Consider the following 24,469-nt stretch of genomic DNA (forward strand, 5'->3'; position numbering starts at 1 on the left):
ATGCTTTCAAACTCAGGAACTTAGTGTGCAAAGATCATGCCCATAGTTATTCTTGTGCTTGCTATTTATAAAAACAGAGTTAAAGAAAGTACATTTAAAACAGCTAAGGGAAAAAAAATTTAAATACCAAATGAATAGATGAAATAGAACTACAAAGATACAATGGCAATATAGCTGGTAAAATAAACAAGTTCAACTAAAATCATAAATAAGATGGAACTAAAAAATAATTTCAACTAAAACCAGTATGTTCAAATAGAACTCTTAACAGGCCAAGATGTGGCTGACAACTGTACATTTCCTGCTGACTGACCACATGAGCACAGAGTTCCTTGCAAGGATGCCTTGAGCCTTCAGTGGAGAGCAAAGGCCAAAGCCAAGGTCTATACTGAGTTTTGGCACCTTAAACACAGAATGTTCTGTACTGTAAGCCAACTGAATTCCCTAAATCTTTTCCAAACTTGTTGCTGACAAACTACATATTTTCCCATCCTGTACTGTGCAGAGTTTTCTACTGTTACTCCAAGGGGAGGGCCTTATTTTTACCCCTAACAAATTATTTGGATCACTTAGCCTGTTGCTATCCAGATTTTGTGATAAAGTGCATTTACTTTGCTTCCAAGTTTCTGGCAATCTACAAATGTTACCTTCTATATCCTCCAAAATGCTGATAAAGATATGCAGGACACAATTTTGAAAATTACAGTTTAAAAATAATACATACATCTGTAATCGCAAGAAAATGTCCATTTTCAACGTTTATAAAAGAAGACAGAATGACTCTGTTTCTTGGTTTTTGGTGTGGGGGTGGGGGTGGTGGTGGAAATATTTGGGCTAGGACCCCTGAGAAGAAACTCTTGTGAGACCACTGGGGCAGGGCGAGACTACTGCTGGGGCATTCCTTAGGCTCTTCAGACCTGTCTAAATATAGGTTGAGGGGCAGAAGAGGCAAAGTAAGAAATAAAAGGCCCCGGTAATATAGCCAAAAAGGTGGCTTTCTCCTGACAGGGCCTTTTGTTGTTGCTGATATTGTTTTCCTTTATTTGAATAACAATAAAAAGAACATCAGATAAAGATTCACTTTGCAATATCATGGCAAAAAAATGCAACTGCAGCAAAAACTTGGCAACTTTCTAACAACAGACAGGCTCCTGCTGTCTATTCCCAAAGTAATGGCGTGAGGTGGCAGGAATCATCCTGCCCCACCACACTCTGGAGAAAAGTGAGTATGTCCATAAGTACACCTTTGTGAGGCAAGAGGGAAGAACAGGGAAAAACATGCAAGAAGTTTTAGTAACAGAAAACATCTTTATACCAAATACAATAAAGTTTAAAAATCAGCATTTCTAGAGTAAATATTTCCCTTTAATTCAGATTTAATTAATAAGCTAATAATTTAATATTCTACAACAAAAAGTATTTTTACTCTCATGGGAAAAAAAAAGACACACATAACTGAAGACAATCTCTTTTTGCTTTATTGAAAACTAACCCACACTCGATATTTACAGATGTAATTGAACAGAATTTATAGGACCAGCATGTGGAACATTTTAAAAATTTAATCAAATAATTTTAATGAAAACATCAATTCATGAGTTAATACAATAACTCTAATTTATAACTTCTTAGTCAATATCCAAGATGGTTCATTTCATAAAAACTCTATTTTCAAGGACAGATAAATCTGAGGAAATATGAAAAACTCAGAAAAATATTTCCATATCTAGTCATAATCTTCCAATTTTTCTGTAAAAGAGATCAGTAACAATTATAGACATTCTGGTCATCATGAATTAAAACAGACTTCTCAATTGTCTAACTACTTTCATAATGTCATATTTAACTTTTAGCATAGAAAAGCTATTCTCATCATCTTTTCATTATGTTTAAATATTTTTCTTATTTTTAAGAAGAAATGCATAATTCAAATTTAGCAGCAGCACTTAAATATAATTTAAAAAGTAGCAATGGGGCATGTAGCCACATTATTATCTTGACTCTGCATTATGGATGGTCTTTGGAAGGGCACAACATAGACATCAACAGCGCGGAGGTCCTCTAACCTGTCCTAAGTGTGATTTATTATGGAAGCCAGTTATTTTCACAAACATTAAGAGAACCTCAGAAACAGAGCATCTATAATTGTGTTCTGAGAGAATTCCAGGGGGTATGTGGACTAAGAACCCTAAGTTACATCTGTAACAATAGTTCTATAATAGAATTACCAAAAATGTGGAGATTATGGTAACAGTAGTAGATGGAGGGCATTTTTTTTTCTTAACTGCACTATTTTATAGGCATATCTCTCTGGTTTTATGTGAGCTAGTTTTACCACACATATACAGAGGTCAAGGATTATAGTATTTCTTACCTTTAAAAAAGTATTGGCTGTATTATTATAAAGAATCTATTTTTCATTTTCCTTGAAATATCATGGCTCTTTAAAATGTGATTTTTTTTTTTTTTGGACAACATAGATATGAAGATGTAAACCAATCTAATCCTATCTATGCATTTTGAACCATTTCAAAAATGCAAAAGACAAAATAAATCAGTGTGTCAGTGATAATAACTTCCATATTAAAACCCTGAAAAACTAACATCATAATTTTAATGGCATTCATTTTTGTTAGAACAACACAGCTGAAGGGACACACGCATGTCGTGGATAATGTAATGAATAAAATACCATTTGTTATTCACTATTTAAAAAACATTTATTTGCCAAAAAAGGTTCTGGAAATGGTGTTGAGTTTTGTTTTGTTATTTAAGCAAAACTCTCCCTTATACGTAATAAATAGATTTCCTGCTCAGCAAAACTATTTTTCAGATAATAATAAGACAAATTTCAGAATGTATGAATCATATACACCAAATCACTGGAGTCCAAATTAATAGTGCTTGAGGGGCCAGTTTTAAATAACAGAAATTTTTCCTATTCATGACTGTTTAAACAGCTGACAAAAATATGCAGAAATAAGGGTAAAAATTGGAAGACTGGTGTAACACATGATAGCTTTCTCAAAAGGCAGGGAACACCTACCTATTGGTCAATAATTGATCATTTTTCGAAGGGCATCATAGCACTTCCATTTGTCTGGGATATAAAATGGCTCAAAAATGTGAGGAAATGGCGTGTCATACCCACATACTCTTGATATAGGAGCTTCTAGGTTCAAGAAACATTCTTCCTGCAAAGAATAATATAGATGGTTAAGTTAATATTTTGCTTATTCACCAAAATGAAATATTTCTACTTAAAATAACTCACTTAAAACATGATTGCATCCAAGAAAATTAAAAATATTAAATATATTGGAAAATATAAAAAAGCAGGTAACAAATAAATGCATTTGCTTTTTATTCCTACATACAAATCTGCTGTTTAAGCCAAACCAGAATCATACCAAACATACTGTTCTCTCTATATAAATGTACAACATGATAAATCACAACAAAATATTCATAGAGATTAACTCTGGGACTTGAAATTAGTGATGACATAAATTTTCTCTTGTTTTCTTGAATTTTACAAATTTTATACAAAGAATATGTATTATTTTCAAAATAAATATTTATAATCATGCACTAGCAATACTGAACTTCTGTCTCACTTCTCTGAGTCTTGGTCTCCTTTGGCCAGGCTTTTGTAGATGCTACTGGTCCCCTGGCCAATTCCATTTCAAATCCACTTCTCTTCGTCTGACTGACGTGTTCTCAGGTATCACTTTAGGAGTCACCTCTGCTGGGAAGCCTTCCTTGATAGCACCTCCCCAAACCCCCACACCATGGGAGAGAGGAGGGGTTCTGCCCTGAGCTATCTGTACTCTGAACCTATCACATTTCACTATAGTTACTCAATTATCCGTCTTCCTGGAGACACCATGAACTCCATCAGTTCATGGCTAGACCTGACTCAAAAATGTAATATCCCAAACCCCAAGAACCCTGTAGGAAATTATCTTTAGAAAAAAATGTTATTCAAGTGACAGATTTAAATTTGAAAATAAAATTTTTAGAGAGATTTAAAAATTCTAAAAAAAAGCAGAAGGAAAATAATGAGTTAATCTTATCACCTAAAGGTATTAAATGAAAAAATTTGTACTTTGCTTTGAGGATGCCTAAATTTTCTTACATGTTTTACTAACTGTATTTTAAAATTTTCATTTAAGCAGAAATTTTTACATCAAGGAATCCTGTGAATTCATGCTCAATCCCCACCCTCTGCTGTACTATAAATACATGTGTATCCTCTGCATATGCCTTCCAGTGACAAGTATACTGAGGGACAGAAAGAGCACAGGAAGAGAACAAATTAGCTCCAAAGAGATCCAACTGAACATCTACAGACCTTCCCTGCCCCCAATATCCTTTGTGACTTACAGTATCAAACACCAAATAACATTATTAGTTTTTCCTAGCAACAGGAAATCTTCATTAACAACTTCAGAACCTTTCATACACATGGTTTACAGAGCCACCTGAGATTCCAATACTATTAAGCTCAAAAGAGATGACAGATTGGGTAGATTGTTTCTTGATTGCAATAAGTAATTTTAAAAGGCTTTAAACTGTCAGTTTGGGATTAACTCGGTTTTAATACCTTAGCTGACACAGGCTGTTTTCATCCTCCCTGAACAATGCACTCTTTATAAACAAACTGCCCATGGACATCACAAAATACAGAAAATCAAGGGCAAAATATTTCACTAAATCCCCTTGATTTTATACCTGTTATAAAATACCATTCTTCTGGACCTGGAAACCTGGTCTACCACAAAATGATCTGTCAGTGTTTATTAAAATCACCTCTTTTAGCATAATGGCTTACAGCATCAAATTAAAAAAAAAATAATTTTTCAGATAGCAATGCTCCTAATTCCTCTAGAATGTGAGAATTACTCTTTCCAGGAATTCATTGATATTTGCATGGGCATAGAAAAAGGTCCAGGAGGTCGCATGTGAACTGTAAACACTGGCTACCCTTTGACGATGGGAGTGGCAAGGAGGTAAGAGAGGACTCTACTTTGTACTTTACATATATTGTTTCTATTTCTATGAGGCAGTATTACATTTATAATTAAATGACAATAAAATTAAGGAAAAGAATAAAGAATCATTTTCTTATTTAAATAAAAGTTCCTACTTTATGTTACAGTAATCTGTAGTTTTACATATACAGTTTTCTTAATTTGGGAACAATTATCATAAATTATGTGGAATTGTGTATAAGTATGTAAAATGTGTTATAAGATTCATGGAAGATATTTCAAGAATACATAACAGAAGGTTATGAACGAGGTATTCAATTTTATAAGCACACACCCCAAGTGAAACAGTTTGACATTCTAATGCTTTGTTAACCTAAAGTATATAAAAAAGGCTTAAGTTATTTCCTCCATAGACTTGTGTTAAACTTCTTTTAAAGCAGTTGGAAATAAGATGTTTGCGTCAAGCAGCTGAACTGGTTTATATACAACTGATTTATGTGTGAGTATAAATCAGGGCCTCCTTGTTCAGCTTCAGTTTTTTATGAAGAAGCTATACACACACACATATTTAGAAAAAGGAACTTACCAGATTAATCTCCCACAAAGTATATCTCACTTTGTGATAAACCACATTATGATGCTGATAACTACAGCAACCACGTGTCCTGAATTTTCAAGACAATCCAGATTATGCTCTCCTGTTTTATTGGCCACGTAAGTACACTCACTTTTAAAACTGTTTAATGATTTTTTTACTCAGAAATAGTAATCCACATAAAATTAGAAATTAAATAATTATCTAGTTCGCAAGTTTCTTGTGAAGATTATATGTACTGTCCAATACATGGGCTAGAGATGGGAAGTGTCAGTTTCTGGTCTCTCTGTAGAGAGCTGTGTATGTGGATTGGCCTGGTTCACATGGAACAATGACAGATATGACTGTGAGGTTCCAAAGCATATCAGAGTGTAACACATAACCAGGGGCAACAGAAAAGAACCCAGACAGATGCCAAGAGAGACTTTTCTCCAGCTATTCATGACCCAAAGTTTCACCCAGGATGCAGGGAGGAGGACTGAAAGTAAAACCCAAAACATCATGAGCAAAGACTGCATATAATTTGTTGTGGTATGTGCATTCACATAAATAATCAGGTGATTAAAGAAAAAATAGATAGTCCTTTCAAAGGACCCTTGTGTCAAATTCCTGTATGTGGTATTTGTATTCACTTCCAAATGTGCCTTTCTGCAACTATGAGAATTTTCTTATAGTACTTATGATGTATCAGACATGGAGCAAAATGAGTTACATTTTATATTATTTTTACGAATCTAGAAGGTAGGTATTATATCCTATTTCACAGATGAAGAAACCAAGTTGAAGTAACTTGCCAAACAGCGACATACACAGCCAAATAAAAGTTACAAACCTGACTGCAAAGCCCATGCTTTTATAGTCACTCTTCTAAAAATTTTGAGGCACTACTATTGAGGATAACAGTAACAACAACAACAAAAAGAAATGGGAATAAAAGAGAGTGAAAAAATGGAAGGCAGACTGGGATTAAGGTTTTAAAACAGAGCCTTGGGAGGTCTAATGGGTTAAGCCTGGCCTTAAAATTGTTTGCCACATATATTAGGAAGGTGGAAGTTAAGACACATGAAAAAGCTAAAGGCACACACTTAAGCATAAAGGTAACACACAGAGCAGTGGACAGATGGTTCTGGGTATTAGGAACCTGCTTAGGTATCCTAAATGATTTAAATAAGCATAATTCAAGTTGTTTATATTTTAGCCATCTGGGTTGCTATGCATCTTATCACCAGAAAAGGAAGCAGACAATGTGAAATAACAACTCCAAACTAGAAAAATTGTAAGTAGATACTGGTAAAATAAATTATATTTATTTTTTTATTTTCTGTAAGAGAACAAAACAAATTTATAAGTATTATGTTGAAACTGGGAAGGACAGAGATCCAGTAAATTTTCTAATAGGTAAGAGAAGGTGAGTGAAAACAGAATAGGATCCATTATTGTTGTAACTGATATAAAATATTACTGATAGTTTTTTTTTAATTAAGTGTACTGTATTTATTCCTTTGCTTTGATGAATGTAATAAATATTTTATATGTATGTGTATGCATACACACACATATATAATTACACACACACACACAAATATGTATTAGGGCTTTCATGGGATCACTCATGATCTTTCATGACCTACAACCTAACCCCATTTTCCCTTCTAAAGTTTTAAGTACATCAGCTGTAAATTTCTCTGTCATGGAGTCACAGAACTTATATCACTGAAATCACTGTCTCAGTCATTCCACACTGTGGCTTCAGTCACCCTTAATAAATCTTTTTGTTGTTTTTATGGCAAAGCAGCATAATATAATTGATACAGCATGGAATTTGGAATTCTATCTGAAGGGAGTCTTTGTTCTAGCATGATTTAACCTCTCCAAGCCTCTGTTTACTCAACTGCAAAAGAGAAGTATTAAAAATGCTGCATCACTGTATTATCCTAGTGTTTTGTAATGCTTTTGTTACCTTGCATATTTGCCTCTCTAGTTTGTGAGGTAGTGGATGAAAAGCATCAGGTTTCATGCGTGATAAGGCTCAATAGTTGCTAGGTTTTTTTCCTTTTTATGATTTTCTAAGTCAAAGGAATTACTTATAATAAAGGCGAGGCATTTGAAATGATAGACTAAATCATCAAAGAAGACAAGATTCTGATACATGGAATAGTTAAATTTAAGAAGAAGCACCCTTTCTCACCTGGTGTCTGAACAGCTACCACTTGTTGAACACTTTAAGCCTTTTAAAAATGTAAGGCAATACCAAAAATTATTTAAATGCTGTATGAGGAAGGCAGGCAAAGAGACCGCTGCCTATGATCAGGTGACCAGGCTTCTCTCTTAGGCCTTTACAGAAAGGCAGAGTCTGGTGCTGCCCCCTGGCGGGAAGCAGAAAGCCTGGATGCTAATGGCAAATTCCTGGGGCTAGAATGACAGATTGAGCGCCTCTACATCGGGAAGTCAAAAGCTCAGGAAACAGTTAAAAAAAAAAAAAATCCCCAAGCAAAATAACATATTTTCCAAGCAGTGTTACCTTTCTAAGTGGCCTGCCAGTACCTTCAGGAAGGTCTACAAGCAAAAGAGCCCAAAAGATAACTGAATGCAATGAAGGTACATACAGTTCAAAAAACAGAATCAAGAATAAAGGCCATAAAATATAATTTGATATATATTTAGAGGAAATGATTTGTTTAATCTTGTTTTTTAACTCAAGTCCCTTCCAGGCTCAGATTTCTTCCTGAGAACTATTTTGGAATAACTTTTACTCAGTTCTTCCAATGACAGAAAATTGGATATAGCCCATGGCTCATGACTATGTGCCATCATGAGCTGAAAGCTGTGAAGAAAAATTTTAAGTGGGATAAAATTATAGGTCGTTTATGTGTTCCTATTTTCTTATAGCTAATATAGATTGATAAAATTCCCTTCATTTTCCTGAAAAACTACTCAACCAATGTTTCTCAATATTTCATGGAAAACCAGAAAAGAATGATACTGTAATGAGAAACACATCCTATGTTGAAATGGGCATAGATTACCTATGGAACCATATGATTAACAGGAATTTACATACCTCCTTGGAACTATGAGGAACATCACTCCACAACTTAATTTCAAAGTAATAACTTAGAAAATCGAGTTTTAAATTACTTTGCATGCAAAAAGATCTAGATTATATCATGTAATCATTATTATGCCACCGTTATATATTTAAACTACGAGAATATTTTTTGTTTCCAAGGGAGGAAAGACAAACTACAAATGAAATGAGCACCAATCAAGACATATGGGTCATTGAGCCTTTCTTTAGGAAAAAAAAAAAAATTAAGGAACTGCTTAAAGTAATTACTGAAAGTGCTTAGTTTTAAATCTAAATCCCAATACCATTTAGTCTCTATTAATTATTGAATTAACAACAAAACAACAGAGATTTTGCTTCTAAATGCAATTAGTTGTCCAGAGATCATAACTGGCAGTGTAAGAGTTACCTTTTAAAAATGTAATATAAAAAGACTAAACTAATATATGGAAAATGATGTATATTTGACAGCTTTAAATCCCACACACTTAGACTTACATTAATCCTGGTTATGTAAAGGTTAGACATCACCTGGCAGTCGGCTACACTTCCAAAACATTATCATAGAATATTTGTTTTAAATTTGTCATGAAAACCTGCCCATGTCCAAAACATGAGTTTTAGCAGATGAGAAAAAATGATTATTGTGTCTTGAATCACACTTTCTCAGCAAAATGAGCCACAGAAATCTGTGAAGGCACCATGCCAGCAACTCCTAATTAATTTCATTAACGAATTAAAGAAATATAATTTTACTATTGTAAAATAAAAATGTTAATTTTCATTTATGCTAATGCTTTAAACAGTACATTTTAAAAACAGAACATAAAATATATACTAGTCTGTACCAATTTTCTACATAGCATGGATCTATACAGTTCTTCAGAAAGCAGAGTCCCTAACCTGCCCCCAAACTATCTGGATGCTCTCCCAAATGTTAAGAGCTACGTTTATTTTATTTTTTTTTATACCATGCGCATGAGATGCATTCAACACTTGCTAATATAAGTTGAACGACTATAACTAAATAAAACAGCATTTAGATAATATAATTTTATTTGGCTTTGTAGAACACCTAAAACAATATAGTCAGGCCCAACTATATCAGCAAAACTTCCGTGTAAAATCATAATGTTGACTAAATTAAAATCTGAGATCTCTATTAACTTCACTGGGACCTGTTCAAGGTCTGCTGACTTAAAAAAAATTCTATGCTTTCCTCTTTAATGCAAATTACTGTCAATTTGGTACAACTTTTGTTTTCTAATTTTTCTTTCAACTAATTAAAGAATGAAACTGAATCCTAAATTAGAATTTTTATTTAAATTCAAATTCCATTTTTAAAATGGTAGCTTATTTAAAAAGAAATGTTAATTCTGATCTGAACGGGTTTCCCTGGATACAGTCTAGCTACCTAAAACAAGGTTGATGAATGTTACTAAAATATGCATAGAAATGATTCATGGTTCAAATTCATTCATTGTTCCAGAACTATAAACATGTGTTAAAATTTTTATATTATAAATCTTGATATATTAACATGTAGAAAGAGTAGAAGAGCAAATTTTAAATTAAAATCAATAATTTCTGCATTAATTTAGAGATTATTAGAGCATTTATATAATGCAGATTTGCCTCAAAACTATAGTTTTTAAAATTTTGCTATGTTAGACCAGAAATAAGGGAAAGCAAGCAAGTAAAAAACTCATTTCTATAATTTATAATCTTATCTAAAATGACTTTTTAAAAAAATACATTGTTTATTATGGGCCAGGAACTATTCCATATATTTATAAATATTAACTCATTTTAATCTCCATGAAACCTAAATTAACAATTAAAAAGGTATACACTGTGTCTCATCCAAACCACCTTGGTTTTACAGGTGAAACCGGTAAAGCTTTGGTTTTGCTTTCAAATTTTTCCCCAGACAATCTGGAGCTATGACCAGAAGCCATTTCACCATTTTCATCTGAAGAGTGCTGTGAGAAACACTGGCTAAAAAAATTTCTTCATTGAAGTCTTTCAGCAACACGTTCTGTTTATTTACTGCAATCAGCCTCCAAAGAAGTTTGAAGCTTTAAAAGTTTGAAGTCTAAAATTTAAATTCTTCTGACATATAGTATGTGCATATTTTGACATTTAAAATGTACTTGTGGCTACAATGCTTTTCTTAAAACACTTTATATTCAATACAGGGGAAAAAAAGGCAGTGCTCTCAAATTTCCACAGACGCTGAGGCATCTCAAATTTTATAGCTCAAACTTCTTCCCTATAGAAGAAAGCAGCAGCAAAGTTTTCAAGTGGAGTTTTCTTAGGATGTGGATGCATAATAAACGTAGGCGACTTGCCGCACTGGTTCATCTTGTGAACAAATCACTCTCTGCAAGGTAGGATTTCTGGTTTGCTCAGCAACAGTAAATTTAAAATTTTCCTTTAAAGCAACTTTGATGATCCTACAGAGTATTCAATTTTCCTGCTTGGTTTTTTTTTTTTTTTTTTACAAAATTCTTCGTATAGCAGCGTATCAATTACTAAATGGTGCTCTGAGGGCAGAAATTAATCCTGGCTAAAGCAACCTATTATTCCTTTGCCTCATAACCTGGGAAACATATTCTTATAGAATGTAGGGGGTTGAAACAGCACTATAAAACAATTAGTACCCAGTGTTTTAAGTTTCAACAATAATTACAAACTGAAAACATTAGAATAGACTGATTTTCCTCAGTCTGGCAAACAACTTTCTAAATAGTTTGAGAAGCTGGGGAAAAAAAAAGGATGGCTAAAATATTTCCTATTTTACAAACTATACTCTTGCTATGATAGAGTTTTTTAATTCAAACTGCTTTCTCCTGCTCTTTAAATACATTAAATTTCTATCTTTTAAGTTTATATTTAAAATAGTGCTAAAACAACTTGCTAAATGTAAAAAAGAATGCAAGAGAAGGTGGGGGGGGGGGGATGACTATTTTATTTACACAATACCAAAAGAGATGTGTCATTGTTTTCACTGAAATTAAACATACTTTTTTTTTTTTTTTTAAGTTAATCTTGGGTGCCATGGTAACACAGCCTTTAAGGCTTGGCTTGCTGAATGAATAAATCTGACCAAGTTATTTTTCAGCAGTTTAATTCTGGTTACTAGATCACTGCAATTTTATTACAAAGTACAGCAGAAATAAATGTGTTAGACTATCAACAATTAGGGAGATGTGGTAAAAAGAATTGTTGCTTGGATCCTCGTAGTAAATTTATCTTTGTATTCTCCAAGTTTAATAAGTGAACAAATTAACAAACAAGTTTCTAGCAAGAATATCTGATCTAAAAAACAGTGTAAATGCTCTTAGAAGCCTTTTGTTAACTTGATGAGTTTAACCTATTCATTAAAACAAATCTACCAATTGTAATTATTGTCTGTATCCAAATAAAATAAATTGCAAAAAACAAAGTATATTTTCCTCTTTACTGGATTTACCTATCTGTGCTTCTACATTTAAATTTGGTTAATATTTCTTGCAAAGAAGCTTTTCAGGCTGAATGCCTATGCATCTGTATACACACATTTTCATGTCAGAATTTCAAGAAACAGGAGATATTTCAGAATTAGAGAGAGAACACACATTTCTGTTTTTACTCCCATAATCAGGTAAATTGCATGTTGATAAGATGAACTCGATTCAGCACATATTCTGATAAAGTTCACATTGCATGCTCAATGTGGACAGATTTATAATAAGCATGATAAAACCATAAATACACTAGTGAAGGGGAAGTTGGTGAGTGGGATCTGGTTTTGGATACTTTTATAATTAAGGGTAAAAATATAATATAAAATTAGAAATGCCCAAAGGAACTGTTTATTAATATGTTTTTATGAAATACATTTATATAGTTCAGATAAAAGGGTAATATTCCCATATTTTATTCAAATGGACCAAGACCATTTAACTAATATTATTTATCTACTTACTAGAGGTTGAACTAAATAAAGTCTATCATTTTCCTAAATTAGGAATTAGAGGCTGAGACATACTGCACTAATTTCCCCCACAGAGATTATGGGAATTTACATATTTGTTATATACCAGTTAATAATAAACATAAATACACTTGCACACACACAAATAATTCACATATGCTGGTGAATAGCCAGAGAAAGAGTATGGAAAACCAAAAAAAAAAGAAAAAAAAATGCATTTGTCCATGTGTCTGTGTCCAAAAAAAGTAATATGTATGTGTGTAGAGAGCAAAAAACCCAGCATTCACTTAGTAAGTGTTCTTATTTAATAATAAACAAATATAATTCTTTATATAGTTTCATTTAATCCTTTCAAGAACTCTTTTTTTTTTTTTTGGTATTTATTGGGGGAATAGTTGTCTCTAATTAGAGTTACAGAAAGCTAAACTTGGATTTAAAGGTTTTGTTTCTTTCAGATACTGGCTGGGACGAAGACGAAGACGTGCAAATGAGCGGAAGGGCGGATGGTGGAGTGAGTGGAATTTGTTTCCAGTTAAGTGTAGCTTGCTCTAGTGCAAGGCACTAGCTGCCACTTGGGTTCTGAAACTGATTTTGAACTCTCAAGAAAAACTGGATGTTCAATGGATGGTCAGCTATAAGTCTAAAGTTTTTTTTACTGTAAGAGTGAAAAAAATTGAAGTGTTATATCAGGAAATTAAATTTGCTTCCTTTCATTTATTTCTATATCTATGATAGAATCTAGATGAACTTAGTAACTAATTAATAGGAATGTGAAAGCTTTTTGATAGATTAGAAAAATACTTTAAATAAACATGGTTTACAAATTTTATCCTAGCCTTAACTTAAACTGCAATATGAAATTTAATCCTCTCCTCCCAGCAAATATTTTATAGCTATTCTCCACAGTTAACTCACTGTTTAGAACTCTAGAACTATAGAATAAAATATGTGGAGTATTTAAAGAAATGTCTTTTGAGAATAAAATTAAATTCTTTTTTGCAGTTAAAGCAACAGACAACAGAGCAAGTCACTGCAATTAAATTAATCTTAAATGAAAATGTAAATACAAGTGCAGTATGGGGTCTCAATGTCTCAAACAGCACTGAAGGCTTCAATTAGTGGTTAGTGGCACAGTCCCCACAGCTGGCACTGGAGTATTAAAGAACTATGGCCTCTCGTTATAGGTATAAAGCACGTTGCTGTCAGGTGGACATAGCTGTGTGCAAATGAATCTTTCCCTGTGTGGAAGCAGATAGGTCTCAGTTGTCTGGGACAAGCATTTCTAACATCTCTATGAAAGTATAATTCCTAAAAGCCTGATTAAAAATTACACACATATATAACCTATCTGAGTTTACAATGCACTACAATTTTGTCATTTTTTTCACTTCCCAGTCCCCCAAATGAGCAAGCTTACATTTAACATTAACAAATCACCAACCCACAGGATTTTCCTTAGGTTTCTTCCAATGCTAATTATGTAGTAAATCTAATTAAGTTCATATGACTCATTTCAGCAATAGGTACTTCAGTTACTTCAAACCTGCCAAAAGGGATCTGAAGTGTCTATTCTTCCTCCAAAACAATCATGCTGCATGCCAAACTGATAACCGTTAAACACAGCTGCAGAGCAAATGTGCAGTCTTGGTCCTGTGAATACTGTGTTCACACATCAATCTGTGCTGCGACCAATTGCAGATTCAGAACTTCCAATTGCAGGTTTATGTTTACTGTTATAGAAGTATTATATATAGGTCATTTGTTTCTCCCAGCCTGAGCTTGAGCAGATTTCTACATGCCATGAGTTTCCTCCACCTAAGAATATACGCTGAAACTCTGAAAATACTAAATATCAATACAAACATTTGATCAGCATCATGTTGAACTTGTTTTTAAGCTTTTGTGTGAAAGAGAGTAAAGATTATTTTATGCATTGGATAACATATGTATGGAATAATTAGCATGCAGCATATTTAATCTCTTTCTTGAAGAAAATCATATATACTATATTTATTATAAATGCTTTTCTTTTAATTACAGTAGATAAATGTGCAAAGCAAACCTATGGACAAATCGGAACTACAAAAATTAAACTATTTTTATTTCAGTTACTCAAATAATTCCCCTGTAAGGAAATCCCTTTCAGAAGGACTCTCCAAACCAGATGCATAAGGCCATGACAGCATTCCCACCAGAGACTGTTAGATCGCTATGGCAACTATCCTTCCCCTATTGATAGGCACAGCTTTGAACACTAATATTCTGAAAAAAAAAGTTCCCTTTTCTGTGGTGATAACAATATGACCTAGTTTCAAGACTGAAATACACTGCTTTTTGTGCAGAACAAACAATAACTTTGCTGACTGAATTATTTCACTAGAATTCAGCTTTGTAAATAAATGCATAAATAATGAAATCAGCCATTTTACTCCAATTTCAAAACAAGGTAAATTGTGACATAAATGACCTAAGGATGTTACAGCATGAGTGGGTTATTTGTGTAGGTCCAGGTGGAACAAGAAAAATGGGTCTCCAGAGAGCAAATGATGTATCAAAAACAAAACTACACTGAAGAAACAGTGTATGCTTCCATGCAGCCCTTGGAGTTTCTTAAAAGAAGCGCATGCTTCAATAGTTTTATTTTTTATCTGTGGTTATTCCTGGATATCTAAACATGTGTGTGGTTTATTACTGTGCATGGTGATAAATAAATTGACATTTTCAAGATTGAAAACATCTTCCTCCTAATTAGGGAGGTATTTGCAGCTTTGTCTTCACTGGCTCAAGTATCAATAGCTAAATCTGAAAGCTCTGTCTCATTTTAGGCATGCAAAACCAGCATCGCAAACATTGATTTACACAGCACACTGCATTAGAGGACTGCCCAAGTACAATGCCTGACACAGAATAGGCATCAGTAAATATTTGCTGAATGCAGGAATGAATGTATAGGTTACCCAGACAATTCCATCTTTTACTTATATTATGTTTCACTCTGAGGCAATAATGAACTTAGTCATTGATGAGGCAAAAATATCATCAAGACAGGAAGTATGCTGTGGAGACGTTTACTCCTTAGCAATTACTGAACACCCTCCTAACCATCCTCCATGACAACTGTTGCCATCGTAATCATGTCCCTCCCCTAGTAAAAAGATCTTCCTAGCTACCCAAAACTTATTTTTTATTTACCCTGTCCCCTCCCACCCCAATACAGACATGTACATGCTCAATTTCATCCCAAACATTACTATTTTATAATACTGTCTTTACACAAGCCTCTTTCTTCTAGAACACTCTCTCATTTTCCTACCCCCTGCTGACTTCCTCACATAGCCACCTTTCACATTCAGCTCAAATGACCTTCTCCAAAAAGGCTTTGGGACCTTGGTATTGGTTTCTTTTTTTAAAATTTCATTCATTTTTTCATTCATCAATCAAATATTTGAGAGTCCAATATGCCCCTGCCCTTGTAGAATTTTATATCCTGGGGTGGGGGTGGGGGTGGGAAATGTGTTCAGGAAGTGTTAGGAAGGAAATAAACAGGAGTCTATGACAGAAAATAACAGGGAAATCTAAGTTTTATAGTATACTCAGGGAAGGCCTTTCTAATAGGGTACCATTTAAAACAAGAATGAACCAGCTCTGCAAAGAACCTTAGAGGAGCCTTCCTGCAGGGAACACAAGTGCAAAGGTACAGAAGCAGAAAAGACCTGGTGTGATGCAGAGATGGACAGAAGACCCTTGGAACTACAGCACAGGGAGGAGGGAAAAGTGCAAATATGTAAGGAGGGACAAACTAGTATGGGAATGAAGAAGGGACAACCAGAAGGCCAAAGGACCAGGGAGACCAAACCAGAAAGACAGTGACAGATATTTTTGATGTTTTAAACATATAAATTTTATAGAGTTTACAGAGAAGTAGCCATAGAGCTTCAAAGATTCTCCAGGTAAACTCTTAGGGCTTATTTGTAAGATATCAGAAATATCATTAGAGATTTAATAGAGTTGCTGATAATCTGAGTGAGACATAATACAGTGATGAGAGTAGTTAAGTCAAAATACATAATCAATATGAGCAGATCACATTTTTTTTTTTTTAATAATGGGAGGGATCACCTTTCTATTCAGTAAAAAACTTTTTAAGGATCAACACTGAAATGCCAACTTCTGAGGAAGTTAAGGAGATAAAAATAGGGGATTTTAGTTTGTGGCTGACTGGAATCCTTTCTGGAGGCTATTCAAATATCTATTCTCTGCTAATAATCTGATATATTTATTACTATATCCAATGCCTTAATTATAATATCAATTTCCCATTTATTCATACTGCTGGTTTCCTCTCCCTATTTCTTATCTCTCCATCTCTCTCAGTAGTTTTTATGATTATGTATTGCAAAGAAATAGGCTCAAAATTGAGTAACCTAGCAACGTGCACAAAGATCATATTTGTATAAATGTTGTCCATTGTTCCTTTGGCAAGGAGTAGGAATCCACAGTAGATAAAAGCACATTTTTACATGCTTTATTTAGGGGTAGTAAAAAGCCCTTCCCTCTCATTCACATCCTCTCTGTCTTCAGTAACTGAGATAGATTACAATACAGCAAATTCTGGGCTAGTAGCATAATTTTGCTACCTAGCAACCTGGGGGGAGTGTGAAGTAGTATAAAAAGGAAGGCAAAATACAACTAGAAAGTTGGCTGTATATTCAATTATGCAAAGTTCAGAAGATATATTTGTTTTCCATGAGAACTTATTTTAATTCTGTTTACAAAAATTCCTATTAATTGAAAATCCTATTATTTGGTCTCTAGGTAATGCATCAATTTCTAAGAAAGTTTAAGTAAATTTTAATAAGCTATTTTTTCATGCTGTGAAAAAAAAAAATAAAAAATGACCAAACATCTCAACTCCTTTGAGTTTAAGACATTCTGTACTAGGAAATAAAAGGCTTGAGTCCTTGTCTTGAATCTGTCATCAACTAGGTATGTGATAACAGTGAGGCTCTAGCTTTTCCGCTCAACCATCCATACTGCCTGTGTACTTCTATCAGATCATAATAAATGAAATGAAACTCCAGTAGCAGAAAGAGAAAATGCCATCTTGAATCCCTTCAGTAGAACTCACCCTAGCATACAATGTGCCTGGCACACAACAGACAGTCAATAAATAGAGGTTTATAGTTTTCCTTATCTTCATTTCTCCTCTCAGGCTGGGAGGACACAAGGGCTAAAGAGTCAGTCTTTATCCCTTCAACAGTAATAATAGAAGTCAACGTAACCTGAACAAAAAGAACTTCAGTCCTAAATTCTTGACAAAGCAAAATGGTCAGATGCTCCACTAAATGGTGAAAAATGAAAATAAAATATGATGGCTGCAGAAATAACAGAGCTTTAAAAAAAAAAAAAAGAAAAAAGATGACACCTCAAGGACCATGAGAATTAAAAAAGTGCTTGTTAAAAAATTTATTTACAGATTATTCTGAATAAAAATATACTGAAGGGGGCTAACTTCGTGTCAATTAGATACAAAATATGTGACAGCTGGCCATACTGGTGAATATAACCTTACCACCATAAACAAAATGAATATCCTGAAACAAAACAAACAGACATTCCCAACGGGAAGTGTCAGAATTTCTTAAATGGCAGGTACAGAAAGGGTGAGGAAAGCACTATTTCTTTTGTAATATAAAACCCAGAAAGTGTCATAAAATCTTCTTAGATGGTGAAACGCAAAAGAGAGCTTCCAGGGTTAAAGAGGGAGGAACCATCTCCCCAAGGGCAGATCAGAATGCTTAGGAAAGAACAAGATGTTACAGATTTATTAAAACTAGGCACATGAAAAACTGGAAGTAAATATTTAAAACCACGTATCTGACAACTGACTTATGTCTAGAATATATAAAGAACTCTCAAACAGTAAAAAAAGCAAACAATCTAATTGGAAAATGGGCAAAATACAGGAACAGGCATTTCACAAAAAGGAGATGCAGATGGCAAATGAGTAAATGAAAACATGTTAAAAAGCATTAGCCATTAGGAAAATAAAAATTAAAAACAGAATCAGCTATCACTATACACCTATTAAAACAGGGAGAAAAAAATAGTGACAACACCAAACACTGACAAGGATATAGAGAAACTGGATCTCTTATACATTGCTGATGGGAATAGTAAAATGGTACAGCCACTCTGGGAAATCATTTGGTAGTTTCTTATAAAACTAAATTTTCACTTACCATACAACCCAGCAATAGCACTGCTAGGCATAATAACTTATGTCCATACAAAAACATATACATAAATGTTTATAGCAGCTTTTTCATAATAGCAAAAACTGGAAACAATTCAAATATCCTTCAAGGGGCAAATGATTACATAAATTGTTATATCCATACTATGGTACACTTCTTAGCAATAAGAAGAATGAACTATTGATACACACACAACCTGAATGGATCTCAAGGGCATTATGCTTAGTGAAAAAGGTCAATCTCGAAAGATAACATACTGTATGATTCCATTTATAGTGCATTCTCAAAATGTCAAAACTATAGACATGGAAAAAAGATTAGTGGTTGCCAGGGAATTGGGAAGGAGCAGAGATTAAAAAAGGTAGCATGAGGGAGTATCTTGTGTTGGGACAGTTCTGTATCTTGATTGTGGTGGTGATTATACCAATCTACACATGGGACAAAACTGCATAGAAACACACAAACACACACAAATGAATGGAGGTTAAAAAAAAAAAAAAGGATGAAAACTGAATAAGTTCTGCAGTCTAGTCAACAGTACTGTACCAAAGTCAGTTTCCTGGTTTTGATATTGTACCATTACTATATAAGATGTCACCACTGGGGGGAAGCTAAGTGAAGGGTACACAGAGTTCTAAGTACTATTTTTGCAACTTCCTGTGTACCTATAATTATTTCAAACTGTTAAAAAGTAAAACAAAACAAAACAAAAAAAGTAGCCATAGATTAGAAAGAATATCTTGCTCATCTCCATCTCTCCATAGCAGAGAAAGGCACAGATATAAGAAGGTAGAAAGCCCTGGAATTGGTGTCAAATAATAACCAGGCTCTCATAGAGGTCTTTCAGTAAGCACCTCAGTGACTCTGGGCTAATTACTTACCCTTTCTAAATCTTAAATTTTCTTATCTGTGGAAATGATATGCTTATCCTACAAGCTTCTAAAAATTGACACACAATGAACATTGAAAAAATAGTTTCCTTGCTTCCTTAACCTACACTATACACTACAGTGAAACAAAGAGGCTAACAGCAGGTCACAGACCTAAATAAGAGTCCAAAATGCCAAATCTAAGGTGTGTGCCAGCCTCAATGACCACAAAGAAGATCCCAAAGAACACAGAGTTTCTTGCCTTGCTCAAGCAGAAGCACTGAGACACTGCTTCAGTTACCTTGTGGTAGAAACTCTGTTTCCTACAAAATTTACCTGCAAATTTTTTAAAATAAACTTTTGATTTTAAAACAGCTTTAGATTTACAGAAAAGTTGTGAAACTAGTACAGAGTTCCCACATAGTACTCCACACCCAGCTTCCCCTATTATTAACATTTTACATTAGTATGGGACATTTGTCACAATTAATGAATCAATATTGATATAGTATTATTAACTAAAGTCCATATTTATTCAGATAGCATTAGTTTTTACATAATGTCTTTTTTTCTGTTCCAGGATTCCATCCAGGACCCCACATTATGTTTAGTTGTCATGTTCCCTTAGGCTCCCCTTGGCTGTGACAGTTTCTCCGTCTTTCCTTGTTTTTGATGACCTTGACAGTTTTGAGGGGTACTAGTCAGGTATTTTGTATATTGTCCCGCAATTAGGATTTATCTGATAATTTTATCATGATTAGACTGGGGTTATGAGTTTTTTCCCCAAATATTTTTAATCCCAAAATTTAATCCCAAAATGAACAGCAGTGATTGAAATCTGACAGTTTAAACTTTTGAAACTAAATGGTTTTCCGCTGACTGACCTACTGAAAAACTGCTTCAGAATGCCAAAAAGCTTTTAAGAACATTACTGTCAGCATCAAAAAGATCAACTCTAATGTTTCAATTATACTGTTTATAAAACATTCCTAAAATTGAGAGTTATGATCTTTATCCTAATAGTCTTTAGACTCTTCCTAACTACCTTCTTTTATTTCAACTGCTAATTCCATTATTCAGGAGACTTTGATAGTCCTTTAAAACTCTTATTGGCACTTGCTCCATTTTCTAGACAAGGAGTCTGCAAACACCCCCTAGAAACCATTTTCCTTTAAAATAGTAACCAGAAACAGTGTAGCAACATATTTGATTGATAATCTACAGAAATACAATAAGAGAAGTACTAGGGTCTACCACAATAACAACACTGTGAAGTGATATATATATTTATATATATATATTATATATATAATAAATATAAAATTCATATATTCTATATAATTCATAATATATATAATTTATATATATAACTCATATATATTATATATAATATATAATTTATATATATAATTCATATATAGATTCTATATAATTCATATATAGAATCACTGTGATTCTTATACATGTAGCGAACAACATTGGCTGTCTATCCAGCATCCATTCCCATCTTCCCCTTTCTATTAGCACCTAGATTTTCTTTGGGTATCCACCTCTCTCTCTTCACCCCTCCCCTCTTCTGCATATTTTGAGGGAGACTGGCCCTAACACCAGTTCAATGATGGGCTTTAATGACTCAGTCAATTATCTTTCCACGGTCTTCAGTCATTGGTTCAGGAAATATGACCTTCGTGGTGTAATGAGGGTGAATCTAACACTCTAACTTGGAAATACAAGAGCCAAATGGCTACCATGTAAGCATTCAGCATTGAGATTCAAGCATCTAATTCTCTCCCCCATGCCCCGCAGCTACACAATTTAAGATGGAAAAGGACAAGATGATCACTGGATGGGCAGTTTTAGCCTGTCATAAAATAAAAACTTTGCAGCTTGGGACACTTAAAATTCTAAAACTATCAGAGCTATCTTTCACTTACCTATTGTTAACAAAGTGCAAGTTAATACATTTGTTCTATCTTTAGAGTTAGTGGCTTATAATATGTGTATACAACTTTCCACTTGTAAACGTGACTTTCAATCTACTGCCTGTATTTGAAATGTAATCACATTACATATTTTTTAAGAAATCCGACTGTGCAAAAAGGCTTCTCCCAACTCCACCCCAACCCAGAATTTTCCAGAACAGTTTAAAATCCAGCATGCATTTTAAAACATTGTTTGTGTCTGAAATCCTGATCTAAATTCAATATATTCAAGAGGCTTGGGAAAAAAAACCATGACCTTGTGCTAACTAAGCCTTGGTGTTCAAAAGGCAGGGGGAACTGGGTGAGAATGGGGAGCGAATGATAGGGAAAGAAGGAAGGAAGGGGTGTGAAAGGTGTGTCAAAATTACTGAGGAGCTTTTGCAAACTGTTATTTCACTCCTGGCCACTAAATTGTTGATATACCATCCTAAGGGAGCACACAAGACTCACAGCTATACAGCATTTTGTTACTGATTTAAGTATGCTATATTTCCCACTGTAGTTCCTTGAGTTATTATTTACTGCATTATATTCTAAACCACCACAAAAAGATTACTTTCCCTTTCACCAGCTCTTCCTTTTACCCCCCAAGCTAAGCAAAATAGTAGTATATACTCACTATCTTGGTGACTCCAATCTGTGTACTGAAACACTCTCCTGAAGTTCTCATACTTGGCTGCATATTAAAATAATCTGAAAAGCTTTAAAAACTACTGATGCCTTGGTCCCCCCCCCCCCCTACAGGCTCTGATTTAATTATGCTGGGGTATGGTTTGGATATCAGAATTTTTAAAATCCCAGGAGATTCTTAAAAAAAACCCAGCCAGAACACCGCTCTAAACAGCTGTTACAAATGACCTCTCAATGACTGAAGCCAGTGGATTTTTCTCAGCTGTCTCTACCTTAAGCTGAAATGGGGTGAGGGTGGGGGTTCCAATTAGGAAAAATAATGTTTCTAAAATTTGCCAACATACATATTCCTCTCTACTGTGAAACAGTTTGAACAGGTTCTACATAGTGTAAAACCGCTTATTGAACTTTGATTAAGGAAAGCTCTCTAAAATGTTTTAGTGCCTTTAAATTTGTGTGTGGGTGGTGGTGGTGGTATAAATGTGTTAAAAGAACATCTGAGATAAACTTTGTGCAGTTTCAGAAACAAAACTGGTCATTTTAAAAACAAAGGTCAATTTGTAGTATAATGTGTTCATAAGCAATGTAACACTATAAAAGGCATTATTCATGGAAACAAATTAAGAACCGATTTTTAAAACTGAAGAAACACTTCAGGCATTAGGCATGTGACATGCATTATCTCATTAACCCTCATGAATCCTACGAGAAAGAAGAGCCTCAGATGTTCCCATTTTTGAGAGAAGAAAACTGGTTTAGAGAGGCAAGTGTTGAGCCTAAATCATACAGCTTGCATATAGCAGAGACAGTATTTAAAATCAGCTCTGGCCAAATGCAGAGTCTGAATCCTTAACTGTTACGTTCTATTTTGATAAATTATCAATTTATCAAAATTAGTTTAAAATTTTTAACAAACCACAAACACTGTAGATATATCTTTAAAATTGTTAGGTAAATTTACAGAGTATATTTTGGGCAATTATGAGACAGTGAGAACAGAAAGCAAAGGCAAGTGTAGCCTAAGTTATAAAAAAATCCAGAGTTGGTTACTCTGGAGACACTCTATAAATGTTTATTGGTGATGCTGAGGAATTATAATTTTTACTATTCTTGATGTAGGCTTGGTTTACAACTTTAAAGTGCTCCCTTCATGAATATCTTTCCCAATAACTCTTTTTCATTTACATACAACCACAAGTCACTAGGCCAAAGTCTTCTCTAAATAAAGGTGGCTAAGGGGATCACAATTCTTAATGGAACCATTTTAATTTAGAACATACACACTCCAGGCTGGCTTCAAGGGACTTGAACATGATACCTTTATAGTAAATAAAGGAGAAACGATAGCATTATTCTGCTTGAGTGCTCATCTCTTAGCTGCTAAAAAATGTCCCTATATATATGTTATTGTAAAGATCCAAATAAGCATACCACTCCTCTTAAAAGATGAGGGCAGATACCACATTCTATTCTTTTTTGCTTCTCTAGTGCCCAGCACATGTAGTAATGAAAATTATCTGCTGAACTTACTTAATAGTTAATATTAACCAAAATACTACAACACACATACGAAGTGAGAAAACACATTTGATTTCATGGCTGTATTTCTCCTACCTGAACTTGCAGATGTTTACATTTTACAAAATGTAATTGGGTATAGAGAAAAGCAGAAAATGAGGAAAGGAATATTTTAGGTTTTGATTACTACTGAATATTTCATAACCAGTATTTCATAAGGATGTAAGATATTAGTTTCCTGTTTTCTATTAGTTAGAATATATTAAAGGTGATAAGTCAGAATGAAGAACTATTCTTTTTACAGTGTAATCTCCTTTCTAAAATTTAGGCAATTTCAGGGTCTCTGAAGGCTTCTGTGGATTCTAAAGTTATGTTCACACTAATGGAAAATGTTAACAATTTTAGGTTTAAAAAGGCCACTAAGAATTGGATACGGACTCACACCTTAGGAATCAAACATCATCATTATGACCACATGGATGGCCACTCTTCTATATCTTATATGGGTTATTATGACCCTTCTATGGGAGTCCTGTGCAGATAATTCTCCCTGAAAGGAAATACAACTAAAGAAACAG

At 33.9% G+C, this 24,469-nt stretch overlaps 1 protein-coding gene across 2 annotated transcripts in view; it reads right to left on the minus strand.

Moving 5' to 3' along the window:
* Positions 1–1,460: 1,460 nt before the first annotated feature.
* The window catches only part of BCKDHB (branched chain keto acid dehydrogenase E1 subunit beta), a 268,629-nt gene continuing 245,620 nt past the window's right edge, over positions 1,461–24,469 (minus strand). The window contains exons 10-11 of one of the 2 annotated variants that reach the window (XM_037842956.1): positions 3,047–3,194; positions 1,461–1,749 (exon numbers count right to left, since the gene is read on the minus strand). In XM_037842956.1, the coding sequence (XP_037698884.1) occupies positions 3,054–3,194 (141 nt within the window). In that variant the 3' untranslated portion in view covers positions 1,461–1,749; positions 3,047–3,053. Of the gene's footprint in view, positions 3,195–24,469 lie in introns of both variants that reach the window. The other variant, XM_037842955.1, reaches the window with a different exon arrangement.

This window comes from Choloepus didactylus, chromosome 7, assembly GCF_015220235.1.
Source record: "Choloepus didactylus isolate mChoDid1 chromosome 7, mChoDid1.pri, whole genome shotgun sequence".
Classification (NCBI taxonomy): Eukaryota; Metazoa; Chordata; class Mammalia; order Pilosa; family Megalonychidae; genus Choloepus; species Choloepus didactylus.